At 45.1% G+C, this 16,510-nt stretch overlaps 1 protein-coding gene across 1 annotated transcript in view; it reads right to left on the bottom strand.

Annotated features, from left to right (window-relative positions):
- Positions 1-16,510, bottom strand: part of MAGI2 (membrane associated guanylate kinase, WW and PDZ domain containing 2) — a 783,782-nt gene that overhangs the window by 21,719 nt on the left and 745,553 nt on the right. Inside the window, exon 21 of the mRNA XM_040971367.1 lies at positions 13,953-14,091. Coding sequence (XP_040827301.1) covers positions 13,953-14,091 — 139 coding nt within the window. The remainder of the gene's footprint in view (positions 1-13,952; positions 14,092-16,510) is intronic.

The following is a 16,510-nucleotide window of genomic DNA, read 5'->3' as shown; positions in this document are numbered from 1 at the left end:
ACTGGGTGTGTTCCAAATTGAGATGCCATTGCTGCCCCACGCCCCTTCTATTCTCTGGTTGAGTTTCAAAAGACAAGTTCGGAGAACCTGACATGAATCCATGTTGCTGTGGTACCTGTCAGGCAGTGGGGGCTTGCAGGCGGAGAGGGAAACGTCCCAGGCATTTGGCCAGACATGTGGAGCAGGCTAGCAGCCTGGCCCAGGGCTCCCTGTTGGCTCCAGACATGTTTTCTAAAATACCTTGGCTTTGCCAGAGCTCATACATGTCTGGTTATTGGAAAAGACACTCTGACTAAAATATCATTACCCGCGAGTGGCTATTAAGGCTGGGTGAGTGTCTCGACTGCCTCCACTGGCCTGTGTGAATGCACAATTCTTTCGCCCAGGGGTTTCATCTTGCAAAGTGAATCCTAAGGAAACACTATTTGGTCAGGAGATGCTTTGTGGCTGATTCAAGAATCTATTTGGTGAATAGCACCGTCTTGCATGTTAAATGTGGGTCAGCCCTGAAGAGTAATGTTAGCGAGGTCATTAACAGTTTCAGAAAAAAAAAAAAAGATGCAGAGGGCTGGCTTGAACGGAGTGAGTGCGACTATGTGTGGCTGTGACAGCGTGGGTTCAGGAGACTCAGACAAGAATTGGGAACTGTGTCAGTTTGATTCACGCTCACACGCTTGACTGTGGAGACAGAACACAAGTCTTGGCTTGGGGAAGGAAAACAAACTGACATTTTACAACCGCTGTCCGCACATCACCGTGGGATGTGACCTGGGGCTAGGGCTGCGTGAAGGGCGCCCTCTAGTGGTGACGCGGCCGCTTGAGCCACAGCCGCAAAGCTGTCACATCCCCTGCCTCCGCCTTTATTCTGTGGACCTTGTATTTTCCCTTAAGAACTTGGATCAAGCGTTAGGTCAAAACATAGCTAACACCTGCGAATGACCATCTGGAAATACTGGTGATCACTGGAATGGAGTTCGATTGCTTTCAAAATAACTGGTTACAAATCAAGTTCTTCAGAAATCCTTTCCCCTTTCAATCTGGTTCATTACTGAATATGGAGGAAGGAAGGTATGCAGACCCAGTCCTGATGGGATAACGTGCACAGAGCCGGCCGGATGCACCTGCCAGGCCAGGCAGAGGTCAGAGTCCTAGGGCTCGAATGCAGGTGTATCTCTGCTGGGTTCAGAAAGGGTGACGGAGGCTGCAGCTCTCCACACTGGGACAGTGAGGAAGTCCATAGAAGCACTTGCACTGAAGCCCAAGGAGGCTTTGGAGGAGTGTGTGGGTTGAATTCCGCTAGTGCTGCCTCCATTGTTCCTCTAACAACCTGCCTTCCTGCCGGGACCCTTGTTGGCTGCACCCACCCCCTCCCACAGCGTGGTGCATCTGGAAGGTTCATGAACCCATAAATCCCATCTTGTCATGCACAGCTGTGTTCCAGAACTCTAGCAGTCATTAGACAAGCTACTACGAAAGAGAGCATCACACACCAGTTAAAAAAAATATATATATATGCAACATCAAAGCTCATTAGAGAAAGATAATATTCATGCAGAGTTTACAAACCGTGTCTTTAGGGTGGCCCAATAAGTAGAAATATGGGGACCCATGCTTGTCACTTTTCATGCACATGGAGAGGCTGGAAGGTACCATTCCTAAAGGAAGGGGAGGAACAGCCTAGGACCAATCATTAGAATTAACAGAACCAGTGACAAAGACATATTACTGTTAGCATCGAGTTTGCTTAGTGTGTTTAGAGCAAATAAAAATCATCTAGAGAGTCAGATAAAGACTTTAAGGAAAGCTACCCCCATCACACATGCTGCCAGTGAAATTAGTGAAAGACTGCGCTTTATCTATATCATAAAGTTTATATATATATATTTTTTTTCCCCATAAAATATTGAGGGCATCCTGAGGTGCTTTCAAGGAGCTGCACCTGTTAGCCAAATATTACATGGCGACATCTGAATTCTTGTAGAATTTTCTCACAATAATGGGAAGTGTCAGCGACACCAGCTGTCATTTGAGAAGCCGTCACAGTAATCCTTTTGGGTTTTGAAAGCATTTAAAATATACAGACACGTGTCCCCACCACACTTCTATCTATGTTTTGTTTTTTTTTTTTGCTAATAATCTCATGCATTTCTTAGAGTTGCCTCCCCTCTAACACTCTGCTTATTTATATTCAAAGTTCACAGTGGACTAGCTGGATGTAATTGATTTCTGGAAAGAAAAAAAAAAAATAAAGCTGAAAAAAAAGAAACACAGTCCTGTTTTGCCTGATCTGCACCTGCTGTGATCTGGGCTTTGAAGTGGGTCTAGCCTGTGTCTAGCTCAGACCAAGGGTCAGGGTCCGTTGCCTACACTGGACATTCTGGGCTGTTAAGGTCAATGAGAGGCCCTGGTCAGTGCCTGTGAAGCCTCGCTGTTGTGTCCACTCAGCTCCACAGGCATGGGCCACCACCCGAAGGGAGTGTTGCCCGGCAGGTCTAACACCTAGGGGGTTCATTGGAAAGGAGACCTTGTCTGTGGTAAGAAAGCCGATGCTTACCAGGGAACGCCACAAGTGGGAATTACAGCCCGGGACTTAATAATTGAGCTTACCCCACTTAGCCCTGCCAAGATGCAAGTATTTTTATGCAAAGATGATTAAGCTGTCTTAGCATCACGCAGAGCAGGCTCTCATGTGGCTTTCGAACATGGCCTTTACCAGGCTTGAAAGAAATACGTGCTGGGAAACCCCAGGCTTAGAAGGTCAAGTGCAAGGGCCCAGTAGACAATAAACAGCCATGAAGGCTTGAGTAGAAATGATTATAAAATGTGAAGCAATGACAGTTGCTGACTGTGATAGCAACTGTGTACACATTATTAGTGTAGGGTGTCCAGTCTAAAACCCAGGGTCCCGATGAGATGACATAGTCGTTAGTTGCTTAGATCATTGGAAAAATCGCCTACATTTGCATAGAGGCGTCAAAATAGGTTATTCTGTCAGCACTTGTCTTAGCCATGAAAGAATCTTGAACACGAGGGACATACTGAAGAGTGCACGATTCTCCAAGTTTGTGGGTTTTGCTTTAGCGAGAACATACGAGAGCACCTCAGAGAGTTCGTAAAAGTGGCCAGAGTTGTGGTGCAGTGGGCTAAGCTGCTGCCCGCAACCTCAATATCCCGTATCAGAGCATCGGTTCAAGTCCTGGCTGCTCTGCTTCTGACCCTGTTTTTTTTTTTTTTTGTTTGTTTTTGCTAATGCACCTGGGAAGGCAGCAGAGGATGGGCTAAGTACTTGCGTCTCTGCCACCTGCACGGGAGATCAGAATGGAGCTTCTGGCTCTTGGTCTCTCTTTCTCTCTCTCCTTCTCTCACTCTGATTTCCAAATAAATAAGTCTTTTAAAAACTAAAATGGAAACATTTATTTGGTGCAAGAACATTTTGAGGTCCCTACATAGGTCTTTTCCACAACTCGTATTTTTTCATGAAATTTTTGAAGACTCTTCTTATAATTGAAGCCTGTAGCTAGACATTCTGATTTTAAATTTGGTCTTGACTACAGAAACCTAGTTAAAAAAAGAAACACTGAGAGGTTTAGAACACGGAGGCAGTCCTCATTATTCTGTTTTATAAGAAAAATAATGAATTATTTAATTTATTTTTTAAAAAGATTTACTTATGTTTATTGGAAAAACAGGTAAGATTTACAGAGAGAAGCAAAGACAGAGAGATAGATAAAAGGTAAGTGATTTTTAGGCAGTTTTTTTTTAAACAGCTCATCTATTGTACTCGAATTGAGGGGTTTAGAGTACTTGGGTTTAAAACGTATAGCTGGGGCCCGGCACTGTGGCCTAGAAGCTAAAGTCCTCGCCTTGAACGCCCTGGGATCCCATATGGGCACCGGTTCTAATCCCGGCAGCTCCACTTCCCATCCAGCTCCCTGCTTGTGGCCTGGGAAAGCAGTCAAGCACCGCCCAAAGCTTTGGGACCCTGTGTGGGATACCCAGAAGAAGTTCCTGGATCCTGGCTTTGGATCGACATAGCATCGGCCGTTGCGCTCACTTGGGGAGTGAATCATCGGATGGAAGATCCTCCTCCCTGTCTCTCCTCCTCTCTGTATACCTGACTTTCCAATAAATGAATAAATCTTACTGTTGATGGCAGCTGGATGGACCTACCCAAGTATCTGTCTTTGAAAATCTATTTACAGATGAGCATATGCATTTAAAAAAAAACTTAATTACTTTTTAGAAAGAGCAAAGGTGGATGTGTGGGAAGATCAGTCTTCTGTCTGCGGGTGTATTCTCCAGACTGACCAGGTGAATTCTGGAGCCTAGAAACTCCATCTGAGTCTTCCACGCTTGGGCCCTCTTCTGCTGTCTTCTGAGATACGTTAGTGGGGGAAGCAGTTGGGATCCAAATGGGCACGCATACAAGACGCCAGGGTAGCAGGTGGCGGCTTAACTCACTATGCCACAACTCTGGCCCCTTGTCTTAAGATAATGGCCTTTTGTTTAGAGAATGTCAGATGGCAAGGTTGTGTTGGTAAATTCCTCAAAGGAATCAAATCCTTCTCATTTTTGTTTTTTTCTTTGACAATACAGAAAACAGCTGGGACATGTGAGTACCAAGTACACAATGGGCCCAGGTAAAAGGTGAGAAGGCTCATCTTGGGACCAGCTTTGTGGTAGCTGGTAAAGCTGTTGCCTGCAGTGCCAGTGTCCCATTTGGGCATCGGTTCATGTCTGAGCTGCTCCAGTTCTGATCCAGCTCCCTGCTGATGCAACTGGCAAAAGCAGTGGCAGATGAGCCACGTCCTTGGATGTCTGTCTGACACCCATCTTGATCAAGTTCTTGGTTTTAGTCTGGCCTGGCCTCCCCATCCTATAACTGTGATTTTCAAACAAATTAATTTAAAAAAATAAATCTTTTTTTCCCCCCTCCCAAATAGAATGCTCATCTCGAGTCAGGACTCTTATGAAGAAGCCACAGGGTCAGACTCTGTAACGAGGGGAGTGAAAACTGCTCAGATGGTCAGAAAGACATGTGGTTGACAACAAGAGGAACGTCTAGTATCTTCTCTTTCTCCAAAGTTCAAGGGTTGAACATCTCAGAGTGGAGAGTGGTTCAGATGGGCGGAGGAGGAGCCAGGTTGAAGGGTTAGGACGCACTGGAGCAGCAGGTGCCTGTCAAGGCGTGAAGACGCCAACACGAAATAAAAATTCCCACGGGTCTAACTTTTACAGCACAGCTGAAGGAGGCAAAATGCTGCCATCACCAGGGCACGGAATTCTGTGGACTGCTTGTGAAGTCACTTAAAAAAAACAAACACACACAAAGTACTTGGCCAAATCAACTCTGACTCTCGAAAGCATATGCAAAGAGTTGGGGGCAGGGAACACAGCCATCAGTGTATTTAAAAGGCTGAATCGTTCCCCTAAAATTGTTACGTGTGTGTGTGTGAGTGTGTGTATGAGAGATTGAGAGAGAGAGAGAGAGAGAGAGAGAGAGAGAGAGAGAGAGAAATGGGAATCATTTTACAGGAGTATTAAGCTTTTATCATTTTCCACATAACAAGATTTTTCCAGGTTTCTCTGTTTGATTCTGTCTGTTGATCTTTGATTTTCATAAGCTGTGTCTACACCTCCACCAAATAGCAAGCCTACTGGATTTGTGACCGCTTTGAGCTCCGTTTGAATATTCTGGCAGTCGTCAGGAGTGTTTCTGCTAAGAATGCTGTTTTCCTCTTGGAGTTATCTGGTAAGAAGCCTTCTCAAGGGGGACTCAGAGCTTCATGTTAGGGCAAGGACGACGATGTCCCTCCTAGACCCATAAACAGCACTTTGTGGAATGGCTTACTGGAGCAACTGGACATTTGAGGTTTTCTTTTGAATGCATATGGGCAGCTTTCTCAAGGAGCCTGGGGAAAGACAGCTTCTCATTTGCTCACCTCCTCACACAGCTTAAGTGTTGGGGAACTGAGGGATTCTGGGCCTCAGGAACTAAATGAGGGGCTGGCAGGTTAAACGGTCACTTGCGGTACTGGTAGGGTGACTCTGCTTCAGACCCAGCTCCCTGTTAATGCTCGTGGGAGGCAGTGGAAGGTGGTCCACGTGTTTGAGGGTCCTGGCCACTCATGTGGGAAACTCAGATGGTGTTCTAGGATCCTTAGCTTTGGGCTGCTCCAGCCCTGTCTGCTGTAGTCATTATGGAAGGCGAAAAAAAACCTTTTCCTTGTTCTTGTTGGATTCTTGTTGGATTTCTTGGTCACCTGGGATTTAATGTACTTTATCAGAGTCCTAAATACCTAGCAAGTCAGCATTGCAGGGGTGTGTGTGTGTGTGTGTGTGTGTGTGTGTGTGTGAACAAAGAGAGAAAAGAGCGTAATGGAAATCACCAAAGACTATGTAAAAATCTGATTCTCAATAAAAAGAAAGAAATGAGATTTCATCCTCATCCTAGAAACATTACAAGAGAATAAATGAGGCTTTGGCTGAGTGTCACACTAATGATTTCAAACTCGTGTGTTCTTGAAGGAAGCCTCTGGGTCCTGGAAATCACAATTTATTGCATGTTTCATGGTTGGAGAATTTCCCAGGCTTGCCTGAATCCCTGTAGCTGGAAAGGATGCTCCTCTCCATGTGTGTGATGCAGGCCAGGGTCTTGGGTTCTTCCAGAGAGCCAGTCCCTTGCCTGAGTGCTCTATCAATGCCTCCTCCTCAGAGGAAGGTGTTTGCTGCAACAACTCATGGAAGAGGAAGATACGCTCAACCATGAATGCCAGAAGCTGAAATTAATTTGGAGAATTTATTGTCGAAGGAAGCCGCTTGCCGCCCTATGAAAAATGCAAGTAAATTCGTGCAAAGGCTACAGAGCTACCACACGCTCCCATAAACACGGCCTTGGAGGAAGAGGTTAAGGCAGTGACTGGTTTTGACCTTTCTTCCATGCTTGGCACACACCAGCATGCCTCTGACCGCCCAGGATACAAGGGGCTCATGCCAGGTTCCCAGATCAGCCGAGTGCCACTGGAGGCGAAAGGCATCCGAGGAAGTTCCTGGCTCACTAACTTGGAGTTCAGCACATCCAGCGTTGAAACTATCCTGAGCAAGTCCTTGCTTCTGGAAAAGGACACCTCATCGGCGTGAACATGCCAGAGCCCTTACTTCGCAAACTGCAGAAGCCAAGAGCTCTTCAAAGAGGTTTAATCCCTTCTCGAAGCCCTTGAGACATCTCACGAATAATGAATAAAAACCTATCTTACTTTCTTTTTTTATGAGAGCAGGTTCTCGGCAACCTCTTCATCAGCCACTCCTCTGTTAGCGACCACGAGGGTGGCATCCTTAGTGTGTGACTGGCAGCTCACTGAAGGACTGAGTGCCGCCTTCGGGACCTGCGAGATGTCTGGCACAGAAGTGTAGGAAATAATTGTAATGTTACCAGACGGTGACATACTTAGTGGGGTATATCATTGGGAATTCTGGATATGATCACCGGGAAAAAGAATTCCTGAGAATCTAATCAGAAACAAGATCATGAAGGTATGCGTATGTTTACCTTCTAGTGTCTTTTTTTTTAAAAAAATATTTATTTTATTTCTATTTGAAAGGCAGATTTATAGAGAGAAGGAGAGACACAGAGAGAGCTTCCAACAGTTGATTCATTCCCCAAATAGCTGCAGTGGCTGGAGCTGAGCTTCCTCCCAATCTCCCAAGTGGGCACAGACGCCCAAGGGCCTTAGCCATCCTAACTGCTTTCCCAGGACATAAGCAGGGAACTGGATTGGAAGTGGAAGAGCTAGGACTTGAAGAGGCACCCACATGGGATGCCAGGGCCAAAGGTGGAAGCTGAGCTTGCTGTACCATGACATCGGGTCCTCTAATGTCTATTCTTAAGGATAAACAAATAAGACTGGTTGTTGCCATCTAAGTGGAGATATGTTCTGCTTAACAGGATAGCGGCAGGTCTGTTGAACCTACTGGCTAAACAGCTCTGTTTCATTTTCATTCCTATAGCTATAATCCCTGGCTCAGACAGATATGTCCGATACTGACATGGTGTGCTTCTTATTATACTTACAAAATAACCGAGGACCAGTCACCTAGTCAAAACCTATTTAAGATACAATTAACCTTGACAGTGGAAGTGTAGGCATTAGGGCAAGTCCTTGACCAGCCCTTTGTTCTCCATTGCTGGCATTCTGTGTTGGTTGTCTCCGGGTTGTTTATATGTGAGAATTCTGCTTCACTTTTCCAACCTGCCTGGCTTCCTGGGGTCACTCACCATTGTATTCCCCATAATGCTGTTCTGATTAAGACCTGCCCTGTTCATTCCTAACAGAATCGAAGGCCAGAGCATCGACCGAGAATGAAAAAAATGTCCTATTTTTGTTACATTTTGATCGGATTTTGAATAGTTAACATGAGCAAGGCACAGGTCCCAGTTTGGTCTGTAATGGTTTGGGTTGGGAATTTGTTTTTTCATCCAACGATCCCACTTAACTGACCTTGGCTCTGGCTTTGTGGTTCAGTTTACAAATGAAGTGCTTGCTCCTGTAGTCTTCCTTGAATGCTAATGAAGGACACACTTCTTTCAAGGCAGGGAGTAATTTGTGCAATTTATTCCTGTACAGTTTTACAAGCATGACATCTACTTCCCTCCCTTTTAACCTTTCTTGATTTCATTTGGGTCCCCTGGAGTTAAGGAGGGGGGTTGTTTTTGATGTATTGTCTGTTGATTCTATTTTCAGTATGGTGGAGTCACATTTCCTTACTCCTGGCTGTTGCTGCAATGCATGGCTGAGAGGGGAAACTGACACTTAATACTGAGATTGTAATCAACACATTCTTATCCCGTACACTAGAGCGGAGTTGAAGTGCTCATCTCTTGAGCTTGTTTTTCAAGGACTCTACCTACTTTCCTGGCTGTTCGTGGACTTGTGCCTGTGGATCGGCTGAGGTGTCCCACTCGACAATTCAGCTCACGGTCATTATCAATGGCCGGTGTATTGATTCCTGCCTCTGGCTCAGTGCCATCCACACTGATTGTGTTCAGCCAATGATCTGACAGATTGCTCATGGTAATTTTTCTCTTCGTCCGTTGTACCTGTGCTTATCTCTGTGTCACAGATCTTCCCGAGGGCTCACGGCAAGAGTTCTGACTCTCTCCTGAGTGTGATCAGCTTTTCTTTGACACGTGGGAATGTCCAGATAAGGGTTTTGCTCCCATGCAGTTCTCAACTCTGAATGCTGTAGATAGGAAGTGTGTGTGTGTGTGTGTGTGTGTGTGTGTGTGTGTGTGTGTGTGTGTATGTGTGTGTGGGTGGAGGGTGGGGGCAGTGCTGGTGCATATCAGGGAAGACCCTCTACAGACCATATTTCTCTATTTTCATCAATGCTCCCTCTTCTCCTGGCTGGGCTAAGCCTGAACCTAAGAGGGAGCCAGGTCTCTTGCAGAATCTGAAGACCCTTTTTTACAATCCTTTAAGGATGGATTTTATGTCAAACGTAAGCTCTTAAAAGGTCAACAAGGGAAACCAACAAGTTGAGATTTCTATTTGATGGTAAACTAAGTTTTCTTTGGGATTAGGGTCCATTACGACCAAGTGAATTCTATTCCTGGTTCAATCTACTGCTAAATGTGGGTGTTTTCATTTGTGGTCCTTGAAGCTGTTATGTTTGCTTGTCTCCCCTCATCTCTTCTTGAAAATGTAACTAAGATACACTCTGTCTCTTCTTGGGCAAAAATATTTAATTTCATGATACAGTTTACTTAATGGATATTGGGAGAACTAGGATGTTTTCTTAGCTATGGGGACTCCTTGTATTCAAAAATACTGTGGAAAACGCATGTTTGTGTGTGTGTGTGTGGGGGGGGTCGGCAGACATTTGATTTAGCAGTGAAGTCACCCCTTGAGATGTGTGTATCCTGTGTCACAGTACTTTAGTTTTAGTCCCAGCTATGGTCTAACATATATCCCGGGAGATAGCCAATGATGAGTCTCTACCATCCAGTGCCATCCAAGACAGAGTTCTTGGCTTCTCCCTGACCCTACCCTGAGTGTTGTGGGCATGTGGGGGGTGAGCCAGTTGATGAAAAATCTCTCTCTCTACATTTCAAATAAAATGAAAATGAATTAAAATATTGTAAGAAGTTTACGAAAAACGGTGGATTTCAAATATACATATCAAATAAACTCACGTTTTAATTCCATTTTTTGTGAATTTTTTTTAAGTACCCTTGTAGACTGGGGCCATTTGCAGAGTCCTTGAATGTGGTTATTCCTATGACTTGCTTATGGGGTACTCGGGGTAATGAGCAAGCCAGAGACTACTTGCAGTGTGGACTCTTGGCAGATGCGTTTGGCAACACAACTGGCAACTTGTCCCCTACAGCCAAATAAAACACTCACTAAATGCTAAGCATGCCTCATTACGCCTGAACTGTTTATGCAAACACTGTGAGTGGAGCTGTTTTCCTTCTTGGAGTTCAACGTTTTGGAGGAGGGTGCCTGCGAGACTTGGTGGAGCTTCTGATGTAATTGCTGACTCACCATCACACATGCAGACCCGCTGTGTCACCGCACGTTTACTGAGGGAGGTAAAGTGTGCCTTGCAGGGGCAGCGAGCCTCAGCGAATCTCCTTGCTGACTCTGATGGCACCTGTTGGAGTCTCTCTCCACGTGAGCTCACCTGGACCTTGCTACGTTGTTTCCTGAATCTCAGCTGTTTGTACCATGGTCTTCTGTGTCCCTGAATCCCTTCCAGGAGTCTTGGGGACCGGACGGGCCCCATAAATAGTATTTGACAAAGTTACCCTCAGAGATGTGGATCTGATCCCTACGTCTTCCTGCCAACATTTGTTTTCTTTCAGACTATTCTAACACCCTAGGGAAGGTTGATCTGCTCTACCAGGTCCTTTGTCTTGGGACATCAACTTTAAAGTTAGTTTATCCTCAACAGTCTAAGGTCAAAGGTACTTGAGAATTTCACCATGTTCTGCAAATATGAATATTATTATCATTAACTCTCTGTTAATGTAAGAATTTAACCTTATGGGCCTGGCACGGTAGCGTAGTATCTTTGCCTTGCATGTGCCAGGATCCCATATGGGCGTCCAGTTTGTGTCCCGGCTGCCCTGCTTCCCATCCAGCTCCCTGCTTGTGGCCTGGGAAAGCAATTGTCGGGGACAGCCCAAAGCCTTGGGACCCTGCACCCGCATGGGAGATCTTGGAAGAAGCTCCTGGCTCTGGCTGTTGCAGCCACTTGGGGAGTAAATCAGCTGACAGATCTCCCTGTCCCTCCTTCTCTCTGTATATCTGTCTTTCCAATCAAATAGAATAAATCTTAAAAATAAAAAAGAAAGAATTTAACCTTAGGACTGCTTTGTGGCATGGGGTAGGGATCAGGTGGTGGGGATTAAAGCCATAGCCCTTAAAGGGTGGCTTCAGTGTTGGTGTGAGTTCTAGCTACTCTACTTCTGATCCAGGTTTCTGTCAGAGGGACACGAAGAGCAGTGCAAGGTGCACCAGTGCTTGGGCCCGCTGGGCTCCTGTGGGAGAGACCCACATGAAGCTCCCGCTTCCAGGCTTTGGCCGGGCCCAGCCTTGGTCAAGGGGCTATCTAGGGCTGTGAACCAGTGGATGGAAGATCTCTCTCTCCCCTCTCTTTGCTTCTCTCTCCCCCTCTGTAACTCTGCCTTTCAAATAAATAAATAAACATTATTACATAAAAAAGATCATATATTTAACAAGACATGTTTAAGTGATGCCAAAAATCTTGATATGCTCTTGAATTACTGTCCAAAATTTGTTTTTCTTCCTTTCTGTTTTTTTTAAGATTTATTTATTTATTTATTTTTTTTGCAAAGTCAGATACACAGAAAGGAGGAGAGACAGAGAGGAAGACCTTCAGTCCGATGATTCACTCCCCAAGCGGTTGCAATGGCTGGAGCTGAACCAATCTGAAGCCAGGAGCCAGGAGCTTCTTCTTGGTCTCCCACGCAAGTGCAGGTCCCAAGGCTTTGGGCCATATTCTTGATTGCTTTCCCAGGCCACAAGCAGGGAGCTGGGCTGCTGGGACTAGAACCAGCACCCATATGGGATCCCGGGCATGCAAGGCAAAGACCTAACCACTATGCTATCATGCCAGACCCGGTTCTGTTTCTTTTTTAAAAAGATTTAGTTTTTGTTTGAAAGACAGATTTACAGAGAGAACACACACACACACACACACACACACACACACACACACCCCTTCCATGAACTGATTCACTTCCCAAATGGCCACAAAGGCTGAAGCTGAGCTCATCTAGTCAGAAGCCAGAAGCTTCTTCCAGGTCTCCAACATGGGTGCAGGTTCCCAAGAACTTGGGTCATCCTCCACTGTTTTCCAAGGCTGTTAGCAAGGAGCTGGATCAGAAGTGGAGCACCTGGGATATGAACCAGTGCCCATGTGTGATGCCAGTGGAGAATTAGCCTGTTAAGCCACTGCAGTGGCCCCTTTTTGTTTGTTTTCTTCAAGATGATTTGAGGTGTTCTCACGGTTTTTTGCATTACAGTGTGAGCTGTAGTAAAGGCTGCCAACTGCTCATAGTTAAACTAGCCACAGTGGTGGATGATGAAAGAATATGGAATCAATACTGGATCCATGAAGGAAAGGAAAACCTAGGGTGGTCATGTTGGTCAGATGAACTTTTTCAAGAAGAACTTGCAAGAATAATATTAGCCCTGTGAAAATTCCTTGTTATAAATAATAGTCAAATCTTATTGTGGAGTAAACCATACCTTTAAATATTTTAGAAATGATAGAATTTTCCAATTCTCTTGATTTTTGACTAAAGCAGCTAATGCTCTGGGGTACAAGAATTATTCTACCCCCAAGAGTTCAGATTCTTTACAAAGGGATTAATATGCATGCCATTTAGCAGGATTGAGCCTGCCCTTACTGCTAATATAAATATTTAAAATAGTCCATTAGCTCCAAGTGTTAAGGGCAGGAATTGGAATGAAATATCTCCTTGCACACAGATGCCACCTTACAGAAACTTCTGAATATTTTTCCAGCTCAAGGCAAGGCTTTTATAGCGCGCGCTCTCTCTCTCTCTTTTTCTCTCCCTCTCTCCTCTCAGATTTATTTATTTGAAAGAGTTATAGAGAGAAGAGTGAGGGAGAGATAGATGATAGGGGCAGATCTTCACCCACTGGTTCATTTCCCTAGATGGCCATAAGAGTTGGGGCTGGATCAGGCAGGGACCAGGAGCAACATCTGGATTCCTCCCACGGGTGGCAGGGATCCAAAGCACTTGAGCATCCAAAGCGTCTTCTGCTGCTTTCCCTGGTACATTAGCAGGGAGCTGGAGCAAATGGAACAGCTGGGGCATGAACTGTTGTCTACAGATGTCTTTCCTGCAGGCAGCTGCTCTGTCCAATATGCCACAATGTCAACCCTGTATCTCTACTGCTCTTCACTGGCCCAAATGCCAAGGAAATGCAATTATTTCCCTAAATGAAGTAGGCATTTTCAGTTTCCTATATTAAAGATTTGCTTGCAATTGTCCTCTGGCCCAGTTACAAATCCTCTGGGACCAACTGATACACAAGCAGTTGAAGCAATGGATTGATAAATTACTGTGGACTCAAATGAACAGAGTTCCATCAGCCGAATTGCAGAAGTTGTCATCTATGTAAGCGGTGCTGGACATCCCTGCACGCTCAGAGATGCCCTGAGAGATTGTACTGTTGCTATCTGAAGCATTCCCTAACTAAGTGAGCAAAAGCAAAAAGTTCACACGCATAAACACTGTGGGCTTAAATGGACATATGTGCTTACATATCCACTGATAACAAAAGGCATCTTTAGGTAGAAACAGAGAACTGAACTACCGAGAACAAAAATAAGCTTGGACAAATAGGAAATCCAAGCGAAATGGAAAAGAAGGTGAATCAACATGTGAAACGTACCATATTCTGGGACCTGACCCGTGCCTCGCTTCAGCAGTAGCCTTGCTCGTCTTCCTCCAGACTTGATGAGTTCTATGGCCCGGGCATGTGTCATGTCCCTTGTGCTCTCCCCATTGATCTCAATGATCTGATCTCCTACCTGTTAAAGGAAGGAAAATTAAATTGGTTGAAGATGGTTCCATTCCAGTCGCATTTCCAACAGGCGAATCAGGCACCCACACTGGCCTGTTTGCTGAGAGCATCGGAGTGACTTACTGCAGCCTGACTCTGACCACCAGGTTTTCTCCATCTTCATAGAAAATTCCAGATCACAGGGCTGCGGGGATACATCAAATCTATTTAGCTGGTGTGGCAGAGGCTAAACTACTTAGCATTTTGAAAAGAATTAGGGATTACATCTGATACCTTTGCTTTGAATAAACAAATAGGTCAAGCCTTTTTCATTGACTGGATTGCCAGTCTGCAACAGAGTGAGGTGTCTGATGAACCATGCTGCCTGGAATGATTGGTTTTTCTGCTTCTCTGAGAACTTTTGTTATGCACCATTTAAATTTTTCTGGGTGCTATTGCAATCGTCCCTGCCGTGTAAGTAAAAGCGGTTGGTTGATATTCAAGTTTAATGGTGAATTTTTCTATTCAATCTTTTGATTTAAAAAAATGAGTTCCTCCATTAAGAATACATAACCAACCAACGGTCTTGGTAATGTTTGCATCTGGGTGCCACAAACTGTTTAAACACTAAACCCTCCAGAATTATCAGAAAGAACTTGGATCCATAAGCGATTTCCACGGAGCCTTTTTTTTGAAGAGAGATGCATAATACAAGAGGTTTAATTACAAGCAGTTTGAGCACGTCCTGTAACTCTCACAGTGTTATCACTGTCAGGGAATTTTGAATTAGAATATATTTCATTCGATGCAAGTTACGTAAGACAAATTAGCCAGGTAGAGCACAATTTGTTGCTTTGCAAAAATGTCACTTTGCTTGGACCCCATAAACTCTTTAAAGCAGGAAGAATGGCAGAATAAATTGCAGCTCAGCCACTGTCCAAGAGAATGCTGCAGGAATTGATGGAACAGGACATAAGCCCCGCCCAGTTCAGCTTCTCCATCATTGTAATTCCCAGCTTGTCAAACGGACCCAGTCCTGCCACACCTTCAAGTGGGTGGTCCAAGAAATTCCCAGCCATTTCCTAATTGGTTGAGAACCCACCAACGGGGAACCTCTTTCTCGCATGTTCCCGCCCAGACAAGGAGGGATTAGGGAACGCTTAAAATCCTAAGATCCTTGTAAAGTCCTCAGTGTCTCATCCCCTCTGTTTTCAGGAGGTAGCCCACCTCCCGGCTCTCTCTCAGGAAGTGCTTTTCCTTTTCTGCTTCCTACGTTGAGCTGGTCACTTTGCAAATGAAACTACTCTGTCTGGAATTGATTCCTAGCTCTTTCATTCTACACAAAGCAGAGGCGAGAACCCACTCAGCTTTTCTGGTAGCAGTGTCCTCTGTGGCAAGAGGCGTAACCTGAAGTTGAGCACCTTGCTCTAAGGCCAATGGCAGAGGAGGGACCAACGATCCCTCCCTGAGAAGTTCTCACTGATGGCTGAAAACTCATGAGACAACGTTAACATGTCGACGCAGAACAAGACTCCAGGAACGGTGCAAGGAGGATCTGCATTCCTGTCTAGACTCTTCTGAACTTCAGATCACATATCCGGCTGATTCCTAAACCCATCGCTGATGCTCAATCTGCTGCAATTCAACAGTAGCATCCAAGTTTACTACCTTCCTCCTAAAGCAGTTTTCCCTTTTTGTTTCTAAGCTTGGTTGAGGGCAACGCCATTCAGTTAAGTCAGAAACCTGGGGTGGTGGTGGTGGTGGGGTGTCTCGTTGGATTTTTTTTTTTTAACTTCCCGGCACCTGTCTGCATCCTTAAACATGTCCCACAGTCCACTGGCCCAATTCAGGCCTTAGATGATTCTTTTCTTCTTCTTCCATTTCTCCTCTTTCTTCTCTCTTTCTCTCCTATATCTGAAACTCATTTTCTTTCTTTCTTTTCTTTTTTTTAAAAATATGTATTTATTTTTATTGGAAAGACAGATCTGCAGAGAGAAGGAGAGACAGAAAGAACTTTTGTCTGTTGGTTCACTCCCCAAGTGGCTGCCACAGCCAGAGCTGAGCCAATCTGAAGCCAGGAGCCAGGAGCTTCCTCGAGGTCTCCCACTTGGATGCAGGGTTCCAAGGCTTGGGGCCATCCCCTGCGGCTTTCTCAAGATATAAGCAGGGAGCTGGATGGGAAGTGGAGCCCTGGGGCACAAACTACATGCCTACATGGGAGACTGTTAACCTGATTTTCATTTTTATAGTCACTCTTCTAATGATGTGGATAGGGCAAAGCTTGTTAAGTTAGGCTGAATTTAGGTAGGAAGTGAAGGCAGGAGGCTATATTATGGAGTGGGAGAATGGTCTCTAACAAATACTCGAGCCAAGCTCTAAAAAGTGAACTTTGCTTAAAGGCACATGGAGGGTTAGTGCAGGAAGTAAGCCTTAGGCAAAATAAGGCT

The sequence above is a fragment of the Ochotona curzoniae genome, unplaced genomic scaffold (assembly GCF_017591425.1).
Source record: "Ochotona curzoniae isolate NIBS_2020 unplaced genomic scaffold, NIBS_Ocur_1.0 contig_21, whole genome shotgun sequence".
NCBI lineage: Eukaryota > Metazoa > Chordata > Mammalia > Lagomorpha > Ochotonidae > Ochotona > Ochotona curzoniae.
Note: the sequence above shows the minus strand (reverse complement) of the source record. Positions and strands in the feature narration are given on the sequence as shown.